The 21,019-nt window shown below is 32.3% G+C and overlaps 1 protein-coding gene across 8 annotated transcripts in view; it reads left to right on the top strand.

Annotated features, from left to right (window-relative positions):
* Nucleotides 1-21,019, top strand: part of LOC132754700 (acetyl-CoA carboxylase-like) — a 78,119-nt gene that overhangs the window by 41,146 nt on the left and 15,954 nt on the right. For 7 of the 8 annotated variants that reach the window (XM_060745366.1, XM_060745365.1, XM_060745367.1 and 4 more), the window contains 16 exons: nt 1,098-1,268; nt 1,979-2,096; nt 4,093-4,221; nt 4,510-4,566; nt 4,812-4,853; nt 6,444-6,581; nt 7,987-8,157; nt 8,640-8,711; nt 9,166-9,257; nt 14,330-14,435; nt 14,807-14,962; nt 15,444-15,605; nt 15,979-16,110; nt 17,357-17,494; nt 17,919-18,137; nt 18,713-18,823. In XM_060745366.1, the coding sequence (XP_060601349.1) occupies nt 1,098-1,268; nt 1,979-2,096; nt 4,093-4,221; nt 4,510-4,566; nt 4,812-4,853; nt 6,444-6,581; nt 7,987-8,157; nt 8,640-8,711; nt 9,166-9,257; nt 14,330-14,435; nt 14,807-14,962; nt 15,444-15,605; nt 15,979-16,110; nt 17,357-17,494; nt 17,919-18,137; nt 18,713-18,823 (2,014 nt within the window). Of the gene's footprint in view, nt 1-1,097; nt 1,269-1,978; nt 2,097-4,092; nt 4,222-4,509; nt 4,567-4,811; nt 4,854-6,443; nt 6,582-7,986; nt 8,158-8,639; nt 8,712-9,165; nt 9,258-14,329; nt 14,436-14,806; nt 14,963-15,443; nt 15,606-15,978; nt 16,111-17,356; nt 17,495-17,918; nt 18,138-18,712; nt 18,824-20,935; nt 20,990-21,019 lie in introns of those variants that run through there. The other variant, XM_060745371.1, reaches the window with a different exon arrangement.

Here is a 21,019-nt window from a genome sequence, read left to right as displayed (position 1 = left end):
CTTTCTCTTTGATGTCATTCATTCCATAATGCTTTTATGTGGCTATTTTCTTTTGTGTGGCTAAAAAGAACAATAGAGAGAACAATAAAGTAGCCTCATTATTACTCTCCTGTTAGAATGTCTGTCTGTCCGTCCGTCCGTCCGTTAGCAATTTGGTTTCCGCAGCATAACTTAAGTTCCATTTGGCCCACAATATTCAAACTTCATAGGATGATTGTCCATATTGGGTAGAAGACCCCTATTGATTTTGGGGTCACAAGGTTGTCACTATTACCTTAAAACTGAAAACAGTTTCTAGAGCATAACTTGAGTTCCATTTGGCCCACAATATTCAAACTTCATAGGATGAGTGTCCATATTGGGTAGAACACCCCTATTGATTTTGGGGTCCCAAGGTCAAAATTCAAGGTCACTATTACCTAAAAACTGAAAACAGTTTCAAGAGCATAACTTAAGTTCCATTTAGCCCACAATATTCAAACTTCATAGGAGGATTGCTATTTGAAAGAGGTAATACTTTATTTTATTCCCATTTGACGTCTTACAAATGCTTCATCCTTACTAAAAAAACAACAACCACTTTTGGGCATATAATGCTCCACCTAGGGGTGCTCTTGTTTAAATCTCTTATAATAAATGCACTATTATTCCATATTGCATCCCTGACTGAATGATCAATGATTTGATGTCTCTGTATGGACATAGTGCACATGCCCAGTTTGTTCTTAAGCATATCAACTGCATTGTAGTTTGGACAATGACATAGATTGATAAATATATCAGTCTGAGTTAAATCTTTGCAATTAATCAGGTAAACTTTCTATAAAAATCAAGAATAGTAAATTATTTATTATAGTGAAGTGTTTACATACATATAGATAGAAATAACAATACAAAGAAGAAATCCCTGCCCATTGGATAAATAGGTCACCTTAACATTTAGGGATATTTTTGCATGTTAATTGTTATATTGTCATCTTAGTGCAATAATAGGTTAACTCCTAGCAAATTATATGGATGTTAACCTGATACTGCACTAAGTTGATGTTATGTATTTGAGAGGCAAAGCAAACTCACCTTGTATTTTAATGTTATAGAATGATGGTGACACGTTTTGACTCGAGGAATCACAGTATGGCAAGTATAGATAGTTCGGAGAGCAGCGTGGAGAATTATGATGATAATCATATTGATCAACTTGACGAACCTCCGGTAGCCTCGAGGATGGGAGTGATGGCCGCCTTCTCATCTTTTGATGAATTTACAAAGTATGATTTGCGGATGTTTCTAAATTCATAACTTTACCATTTTATGTTGAATTCTGCACAAGTCGGTGCTAGGGGGCGTGGACGATAACTTGCATTTTCCAGAACCGTCCATGAAGAGGCTCAATGAAACCGAGCCTGCAAAATTTTCAAAATTGACATGTTGGGCTTTCTTTAGGGATTCATATTTTCTCTATTTTATCTAATGATATATAATAGAGTTAAAACTTTTCACTGTATATGAGGTGGTTATACCTGTATCACTCATTATCATAGTACCAAGTATTTGCTTCCTGTCTTTCTGTCTCAGTTTTGTTTATTTTTGTTCCATAAAAGGGTAGGATTTCTATACATGAAATGAAAAATTAAAGATGCTTCTTCAGTAGTAAATTCCTATTGGAGAATTGTTCTACGAAAATACATTGGAAGTTTACAATATCTAGTCAGCAAAAGGATATATCTAAAAAGAAGGTGTAAATAAGATGAAAAATATTCTTGTTACTAGATGATACTTAACCTCAGTTTGCTTATTAATATAGTGCATTAATTTTGTGTATATTACTTCATTTATAACTTTCAGTAGTATACTGGATACAAATAGGGTCAACTTACATTAAAATGGAGATTATGTAAAAATTATTAAAAAGAGGTTATTTTAGATTGTACAATATTAAGCTACATATACAATGATATTAGCTCTGTGTTAACTCCAGGTATTTTGATTCTATAATGGATGTGTTTGTAATGGAGGAAGATTTACCTGACAGTCCGATAGATATTGAGGACGGTTTTGGGTTTGAACCGGGCAAGGAGGACACCATATCCGTACAGGTTAGTAAATCTTAAAGTTACATTAATACTCTGTATAAGGAAAGATTGTGAAAAAAAATTTCAGTGTCAAATTGTCGTAACTTGTTCTGCAAACAAGTTTCAATGCTGCCATTATAAATACTTTGAGAGAACTGTTCCTTAAGTTAAAGCGATGTTGATCATTGATAAAGGCTGGAAATGCTTGTAAATGACAAATGGTAAATGAAAATATTTCTATTTTGATTTAGTTTTGTAGGTTAATTGAATTGTCCTTGTAAATTCAAGTAAATAATTCTTAATTTTCAGTGTCCTCCCTCAGTTAATTTAGAAGACAGTCAAGTATGAAGTTTTGTGTAATAAATTAAAATTCTTAGGATAATCGAATAAGACATAATGATGTTAATACAAAAATGTAAATTGCTGTGTAAAGCTAGTTCTACATGAGCATTATAGAAATATAATATGCTTAATTATTTGTCCCTCACCAATTCAAGGCATAGATTATTTGTTGTAAGGAAACTAGGGAGCTAGCTTATGGAACATCAATGTTTCAATTCGTTTGTCAGCTTGTGTCAGAAATTATTGAATGTGACAGATTTTACTAATATATATGTTATATACAGGGCTAGCACTGGCAGATTTTTTCTTTGAGCCAATTTTTCGCGGCAAAAATTGCGTGCCTGTATTTTATTTTCAAGAAGGCAATGGTACTGTCAAATAACCAGAATTCAGTTGTCAGACTAATTTATAGCATTAGTTCATATATGGAACACCTTTAAAAGGCATGAGATATTTAGAGAAAAAAAACATAAACTACATGTATATCCAACTTTATTTTGGTAGCTACATTTTAATCACTTTAAAACTGATCATAAAAGCTTGCAGCTCAGTAGCTATAAGAAAAACATTTTCCAGGCTAATTTGGTCAGCAATGTTTTCATAAAATCTAAGTTAGTGGCATGACAGTGACATCAGAACCACATTCCAATGTGCTGTTTCAGCTTGCTTGGTTAATGCCAAAGATTTGGTTTGAGGACTATCTGTATCTGAAATTATAAAAACAGAAACATTTGAGAGTAAGAAGAATAATTACATGTATTAATGAAGAAAAGAATATTGAAAAGGTCTAAACTAAACATAATTCAGGAAAAAAGCCAAATATTCATTATAAGAGTAAAGTAATTAGCATAAGTTTCCTAAAAATGTGTTGTATGCTTCTTGAATTTTCCATAAACATTTCACAGCCATGTATGCCATTTGTAAATGAATGCTCCATCATCATAGAGGTTATGTACAAAGTAAGGTCAATTTTTTTTTCAGGAATACTAATTGTCAAATATACTCTTTGTCAAATTTATACTTTTTTGGAGCCATTATTAGGTCATATTTAATTTGCAATTTAAAAAAAAACAACTTCTATTCTATAATTCCTTTGATCTTTTTATCAACCACAATAAAATTATATGATTGCAAACTTACCGTAAAGGCGTCCATTTCATAACCAAGCTGTTGATATGATTGGCGATAATTTTAAGATGCCGCTAGTTATTGTTTCATATCGAATATAAAGACCAATTATCCAGTGCTCATTCAACAATTCACACCAATTAGTGTCATAATTTATCAGCTGATAAACATGTAAACATACCATGAGGGTCAGTGTATTAGACTGTGTTACTGTTTATAACGATATTTTATTTGGAAGGGAAGTAACAAATATAGACCAGTCAATGACCCCACAAAAAGCAGACTGTGTCGCAGTGTTTTGTGATAAGAAGCGGTAAAGCGGAAGTTGTAAATGGAAAACCAAATGTGTACTTTTCCATTCTTAAAATAGCAAATGCTTAATTTAGATTGGATATTCCAAAAGTTATACTTTTCGTTAGTTGGAGCCAATCATGATTTTCTTGAGCCAATTTAATAATTTTGTAGCCAATTTGCTCATTGGCTCCTGCCAGCGCGAGCCCTGTATATATGTGATTAAGGTATATATTAACTAGGTATCATATGTTTACAGAGTGTGACTGTATCAGATGCTGGGGCAGATAATGAACCTATCCATATTATAAATATTGCCATACAAACCACTGTTACAACTGATGATGAAACTTTGTCCGCTCAGTTTTCTGCTTTCTGTAAGGAAAAGGTATGTCAGACTTTGTATATATAATCTATAAACAAAGTTTATAATAATTACTATCTCTGTTTTTCCAAGAATACAAGTGGCTTTGCTCACTTAAAGAATTTGATAATTTGTATGATTGAAGCATGAATTCTTCAGATAGTCACTTGATTTGCCTGTTACTAAAACAAAATTGTTTGTTACTAAAGAAAGGGATAGTATTTAGATTGACAGAATTTTGATAGAATTTTATTAGTATATTTGTTGTCAGATGAAAGTTGAAAAATTTCTGATATCAGTTTTCTATTTCAGAATCATACAATGGCTGAGAGAGGCATTAGAAGAATAACTTTTGTTGTTTTAAGAAAGGTAAGTCTCTAGGCTTATTTATTCAATGTTACAATTACTGAACAAACAAATATATGTATATGTTAAAAAGTGATATATGTTCTTATAGTATAAAATAAGTCAATAAAATAGACGTACAATGTTTATGTATATTTAAGCACATAGAACAAAAAGTCATTTAAAACATCATTGTCAAGCTTAAAGTTTTTATAAAATTTCTGTATTCTTTATTCATCTATAATTAAGTGTTATGTTCTTTCTTGCAGAAAATATTGCCAAAGTATTTCACATTCAGAGCCAAGTTTAAGGTTTGTATTCCTTTGTTATGTATACTTGATTCATTATTTTATGCTTCTTCCTCTCACTTGGGAAATGAGGGACATTTATATTTGTTCTTGTTTGTCTGTCCCACACTCAGGCTATCTAAAAGGGGGAATGTTGGGGCATTTGTGTCCTATCATAGCACATTTCTAGTTGTATTCAGAATGAGCTAAGCTTTTGTGATACAGTGGAACCTGTCTAATCCGAACTCGTCCGGACCAGAAGAAAAGTTCGGATTAGAAAGGTTTCCGGATTAGAAAGGTTTCCGAATTAGAAGGTTCTTTTACATGTTTTTTCATGTTACATGTATTTGCAAAATAGTTTAGGGAAAGAAAACGGGAATGCATTTGAAATTGCAATTTAGATATTTTATTTTTGCAGTCTCTTATCGTTCATTCTAATACATGTGAATACAAAAATAAAGAAATGAAAATAAATAAATAAGCAAAAAAATATTATGTCCTCAAGGGTCAGTTAACCTACGATGTAAAACATGAGGCGGAGACATAATTAAATATTCGTACCAGCATTTGTGAATTGTTGTTTACTCTTATCCGATTCAGCGACTATCCGAATTCACTGACAGTTTCTATTAATTTTCATTGCTTAATCACGTATCATTGAATCCATTACAAAGGATTCAAAGATATTTTTATTGCATTATATCAAAAATTTTATTGAAGGTGGCGAAAAACTATCAATTAAGCAATTATAGAAGATATGAAGGCAATCTAAGTGTATTTTTCACACCTTCGCAGATCATACGTTTCACCCAATCAAGTGAAATAACACATCAGTTTGGTGTATGTTTACACCTGCAAGATGTGCGATTATTTGTTATTTTGAATGAAGGTGTGACATTTGGCAAAATCTGTTCGGATCCGAGAGGTACATTTTAGAGTAAAATAAGAACAAAAATTGAAAAAATCGTCCGGAATTCGGAGTAGACAGGTTCCGGATCCGAAAGGTTTTTTACTATTGAAAATAGAACGAATAAAATCGGGACCGGACACTTCGTTCGGATAAGAAAGGATTCCGGATTAGAAGGGTTCGGATTAGCAAGGCTCCACTGTACAAATAAAACACACAGTTACTCAAATATCAAAATGTTGTTGTTTGTAGATAATTAACATTGATAATTTGAAGAGTTAATGCTAGATGCAAAACGATGTGCATATGCCACCAGTAAAAATATTAATCTGATAGTTTGCAATTAAAACTATATAGTACAAAGTTTTAAAGTAAAAAGTCAAGAAAAAAATGGTATTTTGTCATTTTTGGTGGCCATCTTGAATTTTTATACTTTTGCCCGGTCTGTTTAACTTAAGAAATGGGTTTGAAAGAGCTACAAACAGTAAACTTTATAATGGCAATGTTTCTTTTGGTAATGCAGTAAATTGCAATAAAAACCCACCACCTCTTGGGCGATATGATTTGTTTTTAATAGTTGTTCTACATACAAGAAATTTTTTTGTTAATAATTATATTTACTGTGATAGTGTTATTTTTACTGTGATAGTGTTATTTTCATTTGTATACTATTTTATCTATCATGTCTATTGTGATGTATTTTACAGTTTAACGAGGACCGTATTTACAGACATCTAGAACCAGGTCTTGCTTTCCAGTTAGAGATTAACAGAATGAGGAACTTTGATTTAGAGACTATCCCAACCGCTAATTATAGAATGCATGTGTACCTCGGTAAAGCAAAGGTAAGTCATTTATTGTATATCTGTGAAACTTGAATTGTGGGATATTATGTTTTTGTTCAGTGAAAATTATGCATACATGTGACATCCCGGCGGGATTTAAAAAAATCCCATATTTCAACACTGATCCCGATTCCCGATATTACAGCTTGAATTCCCGATATTTAGAAAAAAAAAAAAAAAAAAAATCAAACACAGCACCTGTATCTAAAATCTAAACCGTGCCTGCGGGCATTGATTGTTATCTGTCCATATCCTAAATTATAGCGCATTAAATGTTGAGTCACTAATTGACAGCAAGGTGACGTAATAAACAATCCTATACCCAAAGTTATTCTCACATGTTTAACTTATCACATGTCGTGTGTCAATCAATTGACCTCTTTTGTAATTTGGCAGTAGGTATTACACGCTACGTCATCAAAACTACTGTAAATTTACATGTATGAATTCGGCTCAACCTTTGATTTTCTTTGATTAGTGCCGCGCTGATAAAGATAAAAGGTGAGCAGAATCATTTAAAGTGGATCATTCAAAAACCTGTTCGAGATGTCTAATTAACCTATTTTTAGTGAGTGGGTAATTTTTTTGTTTTGTTTAGGAATTACACAATCATCCAGGCAAAAATGTGGATTTAATTAACGGAACGATTCTTGTATTTATTTTGAGTCTTCTACTTATGTTACGTTATTTAACTGTCAGAGTCTTATGTTCATGAATAGTTGTTGTACGTTTTCAAATAGCTTGTAGACAATTATTGAATGACTGAAAAGACAGATATAATTCTTCAAACTGAAAATAATGAAATGTGAAAATGTGACTGTTTTGAAATAGCCTGTATGACTACACTTATTTATTTATCTATTCATTTATTTTTTGGTGAAATAAATTAATATTGATCCACAAAAAATCATAAAAAGTATAACCATTTAATGATTTTGAGTGTAATATAGATTCTTTGAAACAAATGTGCCAAACACGCTTTGAAATTCAAGTCGATAAAAAAATCCAGTTTTGAGCCTCAAAATCCAGCTGAAAATCCAGATTTGGCCCATTTCATTTGTCACATGTATGATTATGTCATGTGTCAGGATTTTGCTTTGATATTGATGGATTTAAAAACTTTCTTATTAACGATTCTTCTAAATAAGAATTCTGTCTTAAAGATGAAACTTGTAATATTGTGTAGATAAAACTGGTTTGTTGAAGTAAAGGACAAAGATGTTGTATTTAGTTGTTAAGTGGGTTTCATATATCATTACTTTTTTTTCCTATCAGCAAAATATGTGGTATATTGAATTTGTTTTTAATGATTTTAAATTTAATTTTGAATTAGCTGAATGAATCAGCAAATCAATATATAAGAAAAACCACTGTGACCTGTTTTACATGTATTTCTATTTTACAGCAAGTAGCAAAGGGAAAGGAAGTATCAGACTACCGTCTATTTGTACGATGTATAATTCGTCACTCTGACCTGGTCACCAAGGAAGCATCATTTGAATATCTGCATAATGAAGGGGAGAAAACTCTTCTTGAAGCTATGGACTCACTAGAAGTTGCATTTAGTCACCCAATGGTAAGAGGTTATACTGTTTTAGTAATAATATTTTGCTTGATTATCAAAGTAAAATTTTTACACCTGAGATTTGCATTGAATGTTTGTTTATACATTCATTCATTCATTCATTCATTCATTCATTCATTCATTCATTCATTCATTCATTCATTCATTCATTCATTCATTTATTCATTTGTTCTTTATAAATTATTTTTGTCAATAATAAATGACCATGAAATATAGCACAGATATGAAATTTATTTTCCCATCTAGAAAAAAACAATGAAAATTTATAAATTAGCAGACAACCCTGAAAAAAAGTCAAAATTAGAAAAATATATTAACTGTTACATGTGTCTATTTATGGTATGAATGAACATACTTTGATACTAACTTCAAGATTATTCATTGCTGAACCTAGTTGCTAACACTATTGATGTTATGTTGATAGCTTCATTAAGTTGACGGTATGCCAAATTCAATATTTATTTTACTTTCAGGCTTCTAAGACTGATTGCAACCATATTTTCCTGAACTTTGTACCCACACTAACACTGGCTGAACCTGGAAAGGTATGTTATAAGACTGAATGCCTGTTTATGGGTCAACAAATTTTCAAAAAGAAACGAACTTAATATTTGTTCATTTGCTTGGATTTTATTCTGATTTCAACACATTTTTGGTCATATCTATCTCAACCCTCTCTGGACATAATAGTTTTTTTTCTTAAATAACTGGTCAGTAATTATCCATTTCTCTGCAAGTGACAGCATTATCCCACACAATCTTTGAATCAGCAATGAGAGAATAATTATCATTGGGTTGATGAAATACCTCTACTTATATCATGCTAAAACATAAAACAAGTAAACAATCTTATAATTTCACAGTGGCATACTATGTCTAGAGATTTGTATTTTTGAGATCAAGCTTATTTGATTTCAAAGTGGGTCAAATTCATTTTCACTAAATAAGTAGGAAAAATATTGTGGTTGTAGATACAATAATTATAATTTTTCTTCCTAGCTTGAGGAGACTGTTCACAACATGGTGATGAGGTACGGCCTACGTCTGCTAAAATTGCGAGTTCTAGGAGCTGAACTGAAATTCTCTATCAGGTATGTGTCCGTCTTGTTATCTCCCTTACATTTTATTGTTAGTGTTAGTAAAAAATTGCATCAAAAACCTATTCCAGTTAAGATAAGAATACCTAAATAATGCTCCAGGACAAAATATAAACACACATAGAGATCAAAAGTCTGATTTAAAAAAATGTGTCTTGAATTTAGGTTTTATATCATAAATGTTCATAATCATAATACTAAGTATTGCCAGCATAATTTAAGTTCAATAAATGCAAGGTTAAGGTCAACAGAGATGCTTGAATATGAAAATTTTGTCCAGAGCATATCCTCTGCATGTATATAGAGATTCTAGTATTACTCAACACAAGTGTTGAAACGAGAGTGTTGAACACAGGTCTGTAGGTCAAAGGCAAGGTCACACTTGGAATAAATTTCTTAAAACTTGCACATGCAATGAGGGACTGTATATATCCTAGCACAAATGTTCAACCTTATGAGCATAAAATTCAGTCCCTGTGGCCAAGGTTAAAGGTCACATTTAGAGGTCAAAGGTCAGATAAAAAAAAAAAAGAAAGTGAGTATTGGCCATTTGGTCTTCATGGATTGGGGAGGATTTTATTGTAAATTCTCACTATAATGAATTTATGAGACTGAGCATTTGTGACAATTATATTTTGTGAAAAATGTTTAAAGATGTATTTTCAAAAATCATTAAACTCTTGTTCTTGTCTGTAACAGACACCATTAAAGTTAAAGTTTGAGTGTTAACTTAACAAAAAAATTCAACAAAGCAAATATATTTATGTTCAATGATGTCACATCTCACCAGACATGTTGCAAAATTTTCAGAAATCCGTTAGAATATAGGAGCAAGGATGGGTAATAAAGCTTATTTAAAATTGTATCAAATGTTTGATTATGATTTAATGGGTTGAATGTAACACTGATGTTACTTATTGAACTAAATTTACTATTTAAAAGGTCTTGGTTTTTGTCTGCTTCACAAACAGTCTGTAATTTACAGATGATCAATAAATTTAATTCATTAATTTATATGCATTGGGTATGACTTTCATAAAAGTAGATTTTAAGAAAAAAGAATCGCAGCTTAAAATGAATTGTTTCATTTTTGATTGTTTACATAAAGAAAGGCTAACCTGGACTTTGGACTATTAAAGAAAAAAGAATTGCATATGCTTAAGTCATCAAAATGTTCTTTAATTTGTCAATAGTTACTTATATTTATTCATAAAAAAGTAGTTATTCAAATATAACCTGCAGTTTTGAATTTAAGTACAATTTTCCTTTGTACTTTAATATTAAAAAGTTTTAGGATTTTTTACCAGAAGGGGTCATGACGACCTCCTCTCTGATTCGGCACATATTCATAATTTATAGACTCAGATTGTAATAGATATTGAAATCAGTGTTGCAGTCAACTGTGGGCTATTACATCATGTGTTATAACACATACTCGGATATAATTCCCATATTTTTTTAAACTGTTTTTAGGATTGCAAAACCTAAATTTATTTTTCGTACCAAAGTATTCAGGTAGTAAAGGTTGAATAGTTATTTGTACATCAATTTATTTGCTGCCATCCTTGGTTACTTTTGGTTTCAATTTGTAACCTTTCAGCTATTTTTTTATTACAAGTAAATGTTATGGAAATTAATGTTATGTTATATACAGCAATTTACAAGTATAGAAGTTAACCACAGTTTTATGCATTAAAGATATCAAGCATCAATATATGAGACCATAGTAAAGTTCCATGTGAAAGAAAATTAAGTAATATTAGTCTGGGAGAAGTTTGGTAATCTAATAGTTTTAACACTTGACTTTTTGTCAGGGACATAACTCTGGCACTTCAAGAGCTATACTTTTCTGTGTCCAAAACCTACTTGGGGAGCATGAACGGGTTCAACCGGTTCTTGTTTAATAAGCTACATTTTTATGCTCCCCGAAAAAATTTCGGGGGAGCATATAGTCGCCGCCTTGTCCGTCCGTCCGTCCGTCTTTCCGTCCGTCCGTCCGTCCCCTTTTCTTGTCCGGGACATAACTTTGAAACAACAAGAGGTATCAACATGAAACTTTGTAGGTAGATAGATCTCATTGAGTAGGTGTGCAGTGCACAAGAACCGTAACTCTGCCTTGCCTAATTTTTGAATTATTCCCCTTTGTTTATTTTTACACTTTGAACTTTGTCCGGGACATAACTCTAACAGTATAAGAGGTATCAACATGAAACTTTGTGGGTAGATAGATCTCATTGAGTAGAAGTGCAGTGCACAAGAACCGTAACTCTGCCTTGCCTAATTTTTGAATTATCCCCCTTTGTTTATTTTACACTTTGAACTTTGTCCGGGACATAACTCTAAAAGTATAAGAGGTATCAACATGAAACTTTGTAGGTAGATAGATCTCATTGAGTAGAAAGAACCGTAACTCTGCCTTGCCTAATTTTTGAATTACCCCCCTTTGTTTATTTTACACTTTGAAATTTGTCCGGGACATAACTCTTAATGTATAAGAGATATCAACATGAAACTTTGTAGGTAGATAGATCTCATTGAGTAAAAGTGCAGTGCACAAGAACCGTAACTCTGCCTTGTCTAATTATTGAATTATCCCCCTTTGTTTATTTTACACTTTGAACTTTGTCTGGGACATAACTCTAAAAGTATAAGAGGTATCAACATGAAACTTTGTAGGTAGATAGATCTCATTGAGTAGGTGTGCAGTGCACAAGAACCGTAACTCTGCCTTGCCTAATTTTTGAATTATCCCCCTTTGTTTATTTTACACTTTGAAATTTGTCTGGGACATAACTCGAAAAGTATAAGAGGTATCAACATGAAACTTTGTAGTTAGATAGATCTCATTGAGTAGGTGTGCAGTGAGCAAGAACCGTAACTCTGCCTTGCCTAATTTTTGAATTACCCCCCTTTGTTTATTTTACACTTTGAAATTTGTCTGGGACATAACTCTTAATGTATAAGAGATATCAACATGAAACTTTGTAGGTAGATAGATCTCATTGAGTAGGTGTGCAGTGCACAAGAACCGTAACTCTGCCTTGCCTAATTTTTGAATTATCCCCCTTTGTTTATTTTACACTTTGAAATTTGTCTGGGACATAACTCTAAAAGTATAAGAGGTATCAACATGAAACTTTGAAGGTAGATAGATCTCATTGAGTAGGTGTGCAGTGAACAAGAACCTTAACTCTGCCTTGCCTAATTTTTGAATTATCCCCCTTTGTTTATTTTTACACTTTGAACTTGTCCGGGACATAACTCTTAATGTATAAGAGATATCAACATGAAACTTTGTAGGTAGATAGATCTCATTGAGTAAGTTTGCAGTGCACAAGAACTGTAACACTGTCTTGCCTACTTTTGGAGTTATTGCCCTTTGTTCATTTTGACACTTTGAACTTTGTCTGGGACATTACTCTAAAATTATAAGAGATATCAACATGAAACTTTGTAGATAGATAGGTCTCATTGGGTGGAAGTGCAGTGCTTAAGAATCATTACTCTGCCTTGCCTTATTTTGAAGTAATTGCCCTTTGTTTATTTTTTCTTTTTGACTTTTGTCCTGGACATTACTTTAAAACTATTAGAGATATCAACATGAAACTTTGTAGGTAGCTAGATATAATTGGATAGAACTGCAATGCTTAAAGAACCTAAACAAAGCCTGGTCTAATTTTGGAATTATTGCCCTTTGTTCATTTTTTTTACACTTTCCTGTGTCCAGAACCTTCTCGGGGAGCATCACCCGGTTCAACCGGTTCTTGTTTTTAATTAATGTGATTATAACATAAATGATTGTGTATTTTTTGCTGTGACAATGAATGCTAAACATGTTTACCTATGACATGTAGTTTGCTGACATTTTATGTAGTACATACTATGTGTGATTATACATGTAATATAATAAATAAGTATAAAAATTAACACTTACCATGCTATAAATATGGTATGTTAAATGGACTTGTACATATTTCAATTTGGATAAAAACATATATCATATTTAGGATATATTTCAAAAATTTTACTGAGTGAATGTAAACAGTGCTGTGGCATGGATGTGTCGGCTGTTCTATTTCTGCACTGGTCATATGGATAGAATTTGTTGCCACTAGCAGGCTAAGCATTAAATAACATTTTTCAATACATGTATTAATTAACTATTGTGTGCTAATGTAGTGGGTCACCGTGTAACAACAGGAATAGAAAAAAGGAAAATATAGAGTAAAAATGTTTGTTTTAATAGTTATAAATGGTTTGTATGGACACCAAGGTCTAGCTTGGGTGTATGAACACCAAAGTCTAATGTTAAATTTCAATTATTCATTTAATAAAGATAAAATGTCATATGTAAAAAAGTAACAATTTTTGGCTAGTGATAGAACAAGGATGTTAATGCTAGTGTAGAAGTGAAGTTTTTACTTACATTCTGTGATGTGATGTGATTTGATGCTCAAATTGATTTGGGTATTGGCTAGTCAGCAACAATAGTATTTAATGGGTGTGTAAGGAAATTATACCATTTTGCTGAATTTATATATTATAATTTATATTATTATTTATATTATGTATATATTAGTGGAGAACTTTTATTGATGAGATTCTGGCTATATGCATTATATAGTAGTTAAAGAAAGATAAATTTTTAATGCTTCTTCTATAATGGTCTTCATTAAATGCTTTCTTTTTTATTAAATTCTACATTAAAATCTTTACTGTCATTGAACAGGCCTTGTCCTCCTGGAAAATGTTTAGTTATGTATTTACACAGGCTTAAGCTTTAATGATAAGAAAACTGAGGCAGGTATTTAAACCTAAGGCCATAATAATAGTAATAATAATAAAAAAGGCTTTATTTAACGAGGCCACACATTCGCCAAAACGATCTCCCATATGTACCTCAACAAACATAGGATATGCTGTGAGAGCAAAAACTTCCAACTACATGTAGTATCTTGTTTCAACAATTTTACCTTTAGCTTATTTCAAGACATTAAATTAGTTGATTTCTGTTACATACAAAATAAGATTTATATCATTTCCTTCATTGTTTTTCTGTGTTTTAGGGTTGGAGGTCAGAGTTTCCCAATACGTCTATACCTGACCAATGAGAGTGGTTACTACCTCAGTATTAACCTTTACAGAGAGGTCACAGATCCAAGAACTGGCCTTGTAAGTTCATTGTACATTCTATAAATAGCCTTATTTTAATTCTATGTATCCAAGCAGCAGTGGTGACTTACCTATGTCACCTAAGAAATAGGCAAACCTGTCCTTGAACATTTTAGTTGAAAATATTAAATTGAGTAACTAAAAGATATCATTATTTTCATTTGAGAACCTCAACTGTCAAATATATTTGATACATAAAAAAAATTATGAATTTATTTCCTTTTAATAAATGAAAGCTGACAAAGTGTTTCATGAAATTTCACTTTTGTATCCAGCATCTTAAAGTACTTTATTTTTCATAAAAAAAAACAAATACAGTGTTTAATAAACTGTTTCCAAGACTAACTTACTGTAAAATGTTTCCACCATAGATCATGTTGCAAGCTTATGGTTCTAAGAAGGGACCAGCAGACGGACTTCTAGTGTCGTCTGCTTATGTTACAAAAGATCATCTACAGCTGAAACGTTACCAAGCTCAGTCCAATGGTACTACCTATGTGTATGACTTTCCAGAAATGTTCAAACAGGTATAGTTGTGTTCATTAACAAAATTGTGTTTTAAAATTTTGAATTATAATTTCTGTATGTGACATGCATGGCCACATTGCTTTAATCACTGCAGGGATTTTTGGACTCTTTCATTGTAAGGAAGCTATTCAGCTAGCTAATTGAAGTTTATATTCAGTTGCCTGCTTATGCCTTAAACAGTGTATGAAGGGGCACCTGAGGTCTTCCTCAGCCCAGAAAAACTGCACTCATTGTTGGTATGACTTGAAAAACAACAAAACGAAGTAGTTTCCTAGCAAAGAGATGAAGGTCAAAACATTTTATATGATAATTGAAGGCCTCCAGAATCTATATAATTTCTTTGGATGAAATTTTGTTTGTCCTTCTTCCCTGTTTGTTTTTTCTTCTAATCAGTTTTGGCCTTCTGTTTTTCCTTACCCTCAGAAATAAAATTTATGAAAATTGATGACTGAAATTTTGAAATAATTTATTCTCTATCAGGCATTGAAGAAGTTATGGAAGGCGTATGCAGATCAGTATGGTTTAACAGAAGATGTGATACCAGAAGATTGTATAACATACAAGGAAATTGTCCTTGCTGTAGATAAAAGTGGTAGAGATGGTCACATACATGAACAAAATAGACTGCCAGGTGAAAATGAGGTAAATTAGGATTTCTTTTCCTGACATTATTTTTACAACTAAAACAATATAAGAACCAACAAGAGTATTTGAGCCGCTTCATGACAAAACCAACATAATGGGTTTGCGACCAGCAAGGATCCAGACCAGCCTGCGTATCTGCGCAGTCTGATCAGGATCCATGGTGTTCGCTATCAGTTTCTCTACTTGTTGCGGCTCATTTAAGGAAAAACTAAAGAGGATACAAGGAGAACAACTTTATTCTCCACCGACAAATTTCTGGGAGCTTAGAAATGATAAAATGTCAAATTGTTGGTGTTTATGTTTATAAATAAATACATTTGTCAGTTTTAAAAAAATTCAAAATTGGTATTAATCTTTTGTTAATTTTCAGATTGGAATGGTTGCCTGGCATATGACGTTAAAATCACCAGAATTCCCAAAAGGACGAGGCATCATAGTGATCGCTAATGACATCACATTTAGAATAGGATCGTTTGGCTTCCTTGAAGACTTACTGTTTAAGGTAATTGTTCTTATAAAATATTTTTACTTTATTTTTTAATACAAGACAGATGTACCCATCTCTCTCACAGTACCATGTATTTGTCTAGTACACTGGTATAGCTGTCCTTTAAATACAGTGCACTCCGGATACAACGAGATCGTTGGGACTTCGGATGATTCCTCGTTATAACCGGGTCTCGTTATAACCGGGACAGAACAAATTGAGAAATCCGACACCGTCGAGCATCATTTATTTCTACTTTCGCTTTCGCGTGCATCCTTTTTGAAGAGTATATAATGGGAGGTAACTCTTTGCAATCAGAAGTTTTTGTTTTATTTAAATATACATGTATATAAATATATCTAGCTATCATAGAAATTAAACAAAACAAGAAAACACAACCTACGTCTAACCGCGTGTGTTTTTTTTATTAATATGTACATTTTAAAATTCGTTTTCAAAAGTCACACAGTGCATTTCTCACGAACACCGAATAACACCGCAAGAAATTAGCCGCTTCCTTTGTGCTAATCACTCAGTTATGACAATTTAGCCCGGAGCGCTGACAAAACAAGGCTGACACATTTGATTGCTGATTGCTCGACCAATTATCTCGTCCCGCGTCAATAATTTCTTCTTTAATTGACCTTTATTATTGGTCATCATTGTTTTTCTCAAGGTGACAAACTGATGCAGACGAAGTGCAAACGAAGTGACCTCGTTAAAATTCTGAAAAATACGCATGGGACGGCTAAATTATGTACGTTGTAACCGATATCTCGCTAAAACCGATCTCGTTATAAACGATAAAAAATGAAAGGAAAATAGGAGGAAAAAGGCCGGGACACAGTAGAATGTACGTTGTAAGCGGTATCTCGTTAAAACCGATCTCGTTATAAGTGGAGTAGATTGTATGAAGTTTGATACCTGATTTATATTGGGGCAAACTTCAAACCACTTGTCCCATACCACTGTGGGCTAGAGTCATGTTTGTTTCCTGTAAGGAAATTATCCAGCTTGCATACAGAAATTCCAGGGTTTTATTTAAATAAAAATATAGATACTATAATTTCTGTTTCAAATAATTATATAAAGTCATGTTAAAGTAAAAATTCTGAAGCAATGTATTGAAAAATTAATAGCAACTTTTTAAATAAATGAAATAAGTAATGTGAGAAACAAGTTTTAATTTAATTAGCAGTGAGTATGAACATGCTATAGGGTTATTATATGTTAAAGGTACTTGATAATTTATTATTTCCAGAAAGTATCGGAGCTGGCAAGAGCTAAAGGTTTACCTCGTGTGTATATCTCGGCCAACAGTGGAGCAAGGATTGGACTGGCAGAGGAAGTGAAGCATTTATTTAGAGTGGCCTGGCAAGATCCAAAAGATCCAGATAAGGTATTGTAAGCTCACCTGTGCTATATAACACATGTAATATAATTCAAGAAGATAGCTAAGTTTTCTAACAATAAAATTAATGAGAAGGGCAGTGGTAGAGTGGTATATATTTTGAAATTTCATTCTAAAAAAAGATGAATGTTTTTGTCCAGATTGAAATATGAACTTGTTAGAAATATTTGCATATGACATACTTTTATTGTTTAAGACATTTTGTTCCGGGTCTTAAGGTGTCTGCTTCTCAACCCTGGTATCATGGCTTCGAGCCCTTATCAGGTCACGATCATATTTCTTCATATGACACCAGTACTGGTTGGTTCCAGGAAGTGGACTCAGAAGTGATTTATATAAGTTGCAAGAACTTGTTTTGCAATCAAGCTTAAATAAATATGTTTAAACCAAAAGAAATTGTTGTATATTTTAGGGATTTAAGTATTTGTACCTGAGACCTGATGACTTTAAGAAAGTATCGGCATCTAACTCAGTGCGGGCGACCTTAATTGAGGATCAGGGCGAGTCACGTTATAAGATCACAGATATTATCGGCAAGGAGGAAGGACTTGGGGTAGAGAATCTTCGTGGTTCAGGAATGATAGCTGGAGAATCATCTAAAGCCTATAAAGATATTGTCACTATTAATCTGGTTGGTTTTCTAAGATTTTAACCCTTTACCTTCTAAACCAAAAGTGATTAAAAGTTTATCATAAATGCCATTTTCATGCCTTCTTAAATTCATGTACTGTTTATGTTTGCCAAAGGATAAAATGTAAATGCCAAAGGATAAAATGTAAATAATGTGATGCAAAATAATTTAACAGCAGACAAAATGAAATTTCATTGGATCTTAAATTCATAGATTGACCTATCCATGAAAATTAGTGTCCAATGAATAATTATGATTTTGCAGTATAGATCAAGATCACACTCCACATACTCGGATTAACTCAATGAATTATAACACAAGTTGAGATGATGTTGCTATAAAATGTTGCTTTATTAAAACCTACACTTAGATATTAAAATGAATGAGATTTATAGTTTTAGAGTAGCCAGAAGTCCACTTATTCTTTTCAAATCTTATTATTCTTTTTAAATGTTACTGTTACTCTCTTTAGGTATTCAAGTTAAAAATGAGAAGAAAATGAGCTCGTAACTAAGCAGACTATAGATTGCTGGTTTTGTTTTTGTATTTTTAATTATTAATTTTTTGTTATACAGGTAACCTGTAGAGCTATAGGTATAGGAGCATATCTCGTCAGACTTGGTCAGAGAATTGTTCAGGTGGAAAACTCCCATATCATCCTCACAGGAGCTGGTGCTCTTAACAAGGTAAATATGTCTCTTGTGTGTTGTCTTTTTATTTAAAGGCACATTATGCGCGGGAAATCAATATATTTTAGCTCACCTGTCACAAAGTGACATGGTTAGCTTTTGTGATCGCTTTACGTCCGGTGTCCGTCCGTAAACTTTTACTTTAAATGACAGCTAAGCCAATTTCATCCAAATTGTTCAAAGAATTTAATTCATCATCTAGTCAGTGTCTACCAAGTTTGTTCAAATAAATACCCTGGGGTCAAAATTGGCCGGCCCCCGAGGTCATTGATTTTCCTTATTTATATATAGTAAAAACATAAAAAATCCCCTTTAAAAAAAACAAAATAGCTAGAGCTTAGATATTAACCATGAAACTTCTTCTAGTGGGTGTCTACCAAGTTTGTTCAAATAAAAGGCCTGGGGTAAAAATTAGCCTTGCCCCAGGGGTCATTGTTTTTCTCTTTATGTATATAGTAAAAACTTTGAAAAATCTTCTTTTAAAAATCCCAAAGAGCTAGAGCTAAGATATTTAGCATGAAACATCTTCTAATGGGCATTTACCAAGTTTGTTCAAATAAGGCCCTTAGGTTAAAATGGGCACTGTCCCGGGGGTCATTGAATTTCCTTATATGTGTATAGTAAAAATTTAAAAAATCTTTTTATAAAAAAACCCAAAGAGCTAGAGTTTAGATACAAAGCATGAAATATCTTCTAGTGAGTGTCTGCCAAGTTTGTTCAAATAAAAGCCCTGGGATCGAAATTGGCCCCTCCTATTGGGGGAGGGGGTCATTGTTTTTCCCTATATGTATATAGTAAAAACTTAAAAATCTTCTTATAAAAACCCCAAAGAGCAAGAGCTTATATATTCATCATGAAACATCTTCTAATGGGTGTCTACCATGTTTGTTCAAATAAAAAGCCCCTGGTTTAAAATTGGCCTTGGCCCAGGGGCCTATATACAGGTGAGCGATTTTCAGGGCCATCATGGCCCTCTTGTTTCTTTCTATAGAAAGGGAAAATATGTATTTTATAATGTTGTAATTATGGATTTAGAACGTTTTAGTTGCTTAAAAGCGGTGTTTTGATTTCAATACAATATTCTAAATCATTATAACTGCATTAAATGAAAAGGAATATAAAGACGGCTCGGGTATATGGCCAATGAGTAACATTTTGGGAGCTGTAACTGGGCATCAAAAAAGAAAAGCTTTTGAAAAATGAAAATATTACCATTTTTAGGCTAAATGGGCCTTTAAGAAAGCAGGAGCAAGTGCCTAGCATTAGGAAACAATATATGGAATGTTTTAACCTTTTAGAACAGAGTATTTGCTGTCAGTTTTAGTTTTAATTAACAACCAGCAAATTTGTCTATTTTACAATGGCAAGAACAGTATTTTAAATACAATAAGTAAACATACAGACATTAAATCATTGCATGCTAAAATATAAACATAATCAAAAGATCAGGTAAAAGACATGGTATATACACTATGTACGGGTATACATGCTTTTCAGTAGATTGGTGACAAATTACATGCAATGATATTCTAACAAAGTTTATTTGACTGAGTGTGAACAGTATATATAAAAATGAAAGAATATTTCAGCAAAAAATACAACCATAGATAAAATGAACATGAATGCTACAGGCACAATAACATTTGCACATTTTTGTGATAAAAAATGACAATGTTACAGAAAATTTGCAAAGTTATGTTTATACTTAAATATTGTGATATAATAATATGATGATGTTTTGAATGAGAATGCATGACAAAACACAGCAGAAATCAGTAAAAATTAATTAAAAGTGTGTCAATTTTATTATAAGGGTTAAAGGTATTGTAAATTTTTAGGGGAGATTTATTAAGCTGACTAAATGAAATATTATTTGTGAATACTTTACATGAAACTGTAGCCATTTACCTATTTATTAATCTTAACCCCTGATAGCAAAAAAAAAAAATGAATATCAACACCTGTTTTTCATTTCATTTGATCCAACCATTCTTTTATTGTGTATTGATAAGTATAATATTTATTATATTGTGTATAATTATGTAATTGTACAATTGAATTATTCAGTAAGAGACATGGTTTGATGGATACAATGTATGATTATTTCAGGTGTTGGGACGTGAGGTATATACAAGTAACAATGTATGATTATTTCAGGTGTTGGGACGTGAGGTATATACAAGTAACAATGTA

This window comes from Ruditapes philippinarum, unplaced genomic scaffold (genome assembly GCF_026571515.1).
Source record: "Ruditapes philippinarum isolate M1 unplaced genomic scaffold, ASM2657151v2 ctg804_1_1_1_1, whole genome shotgun sequence".
Lineage (NCBI taxonomy): Eukaryota > Metazoa > Mollusca > Bivalvia > Venerida > Veneridae > Ruditapes > Ruditapes philippinarum.
This window is presented reverse-complemented; position numbering and strand designations above follow the sequence as displayed.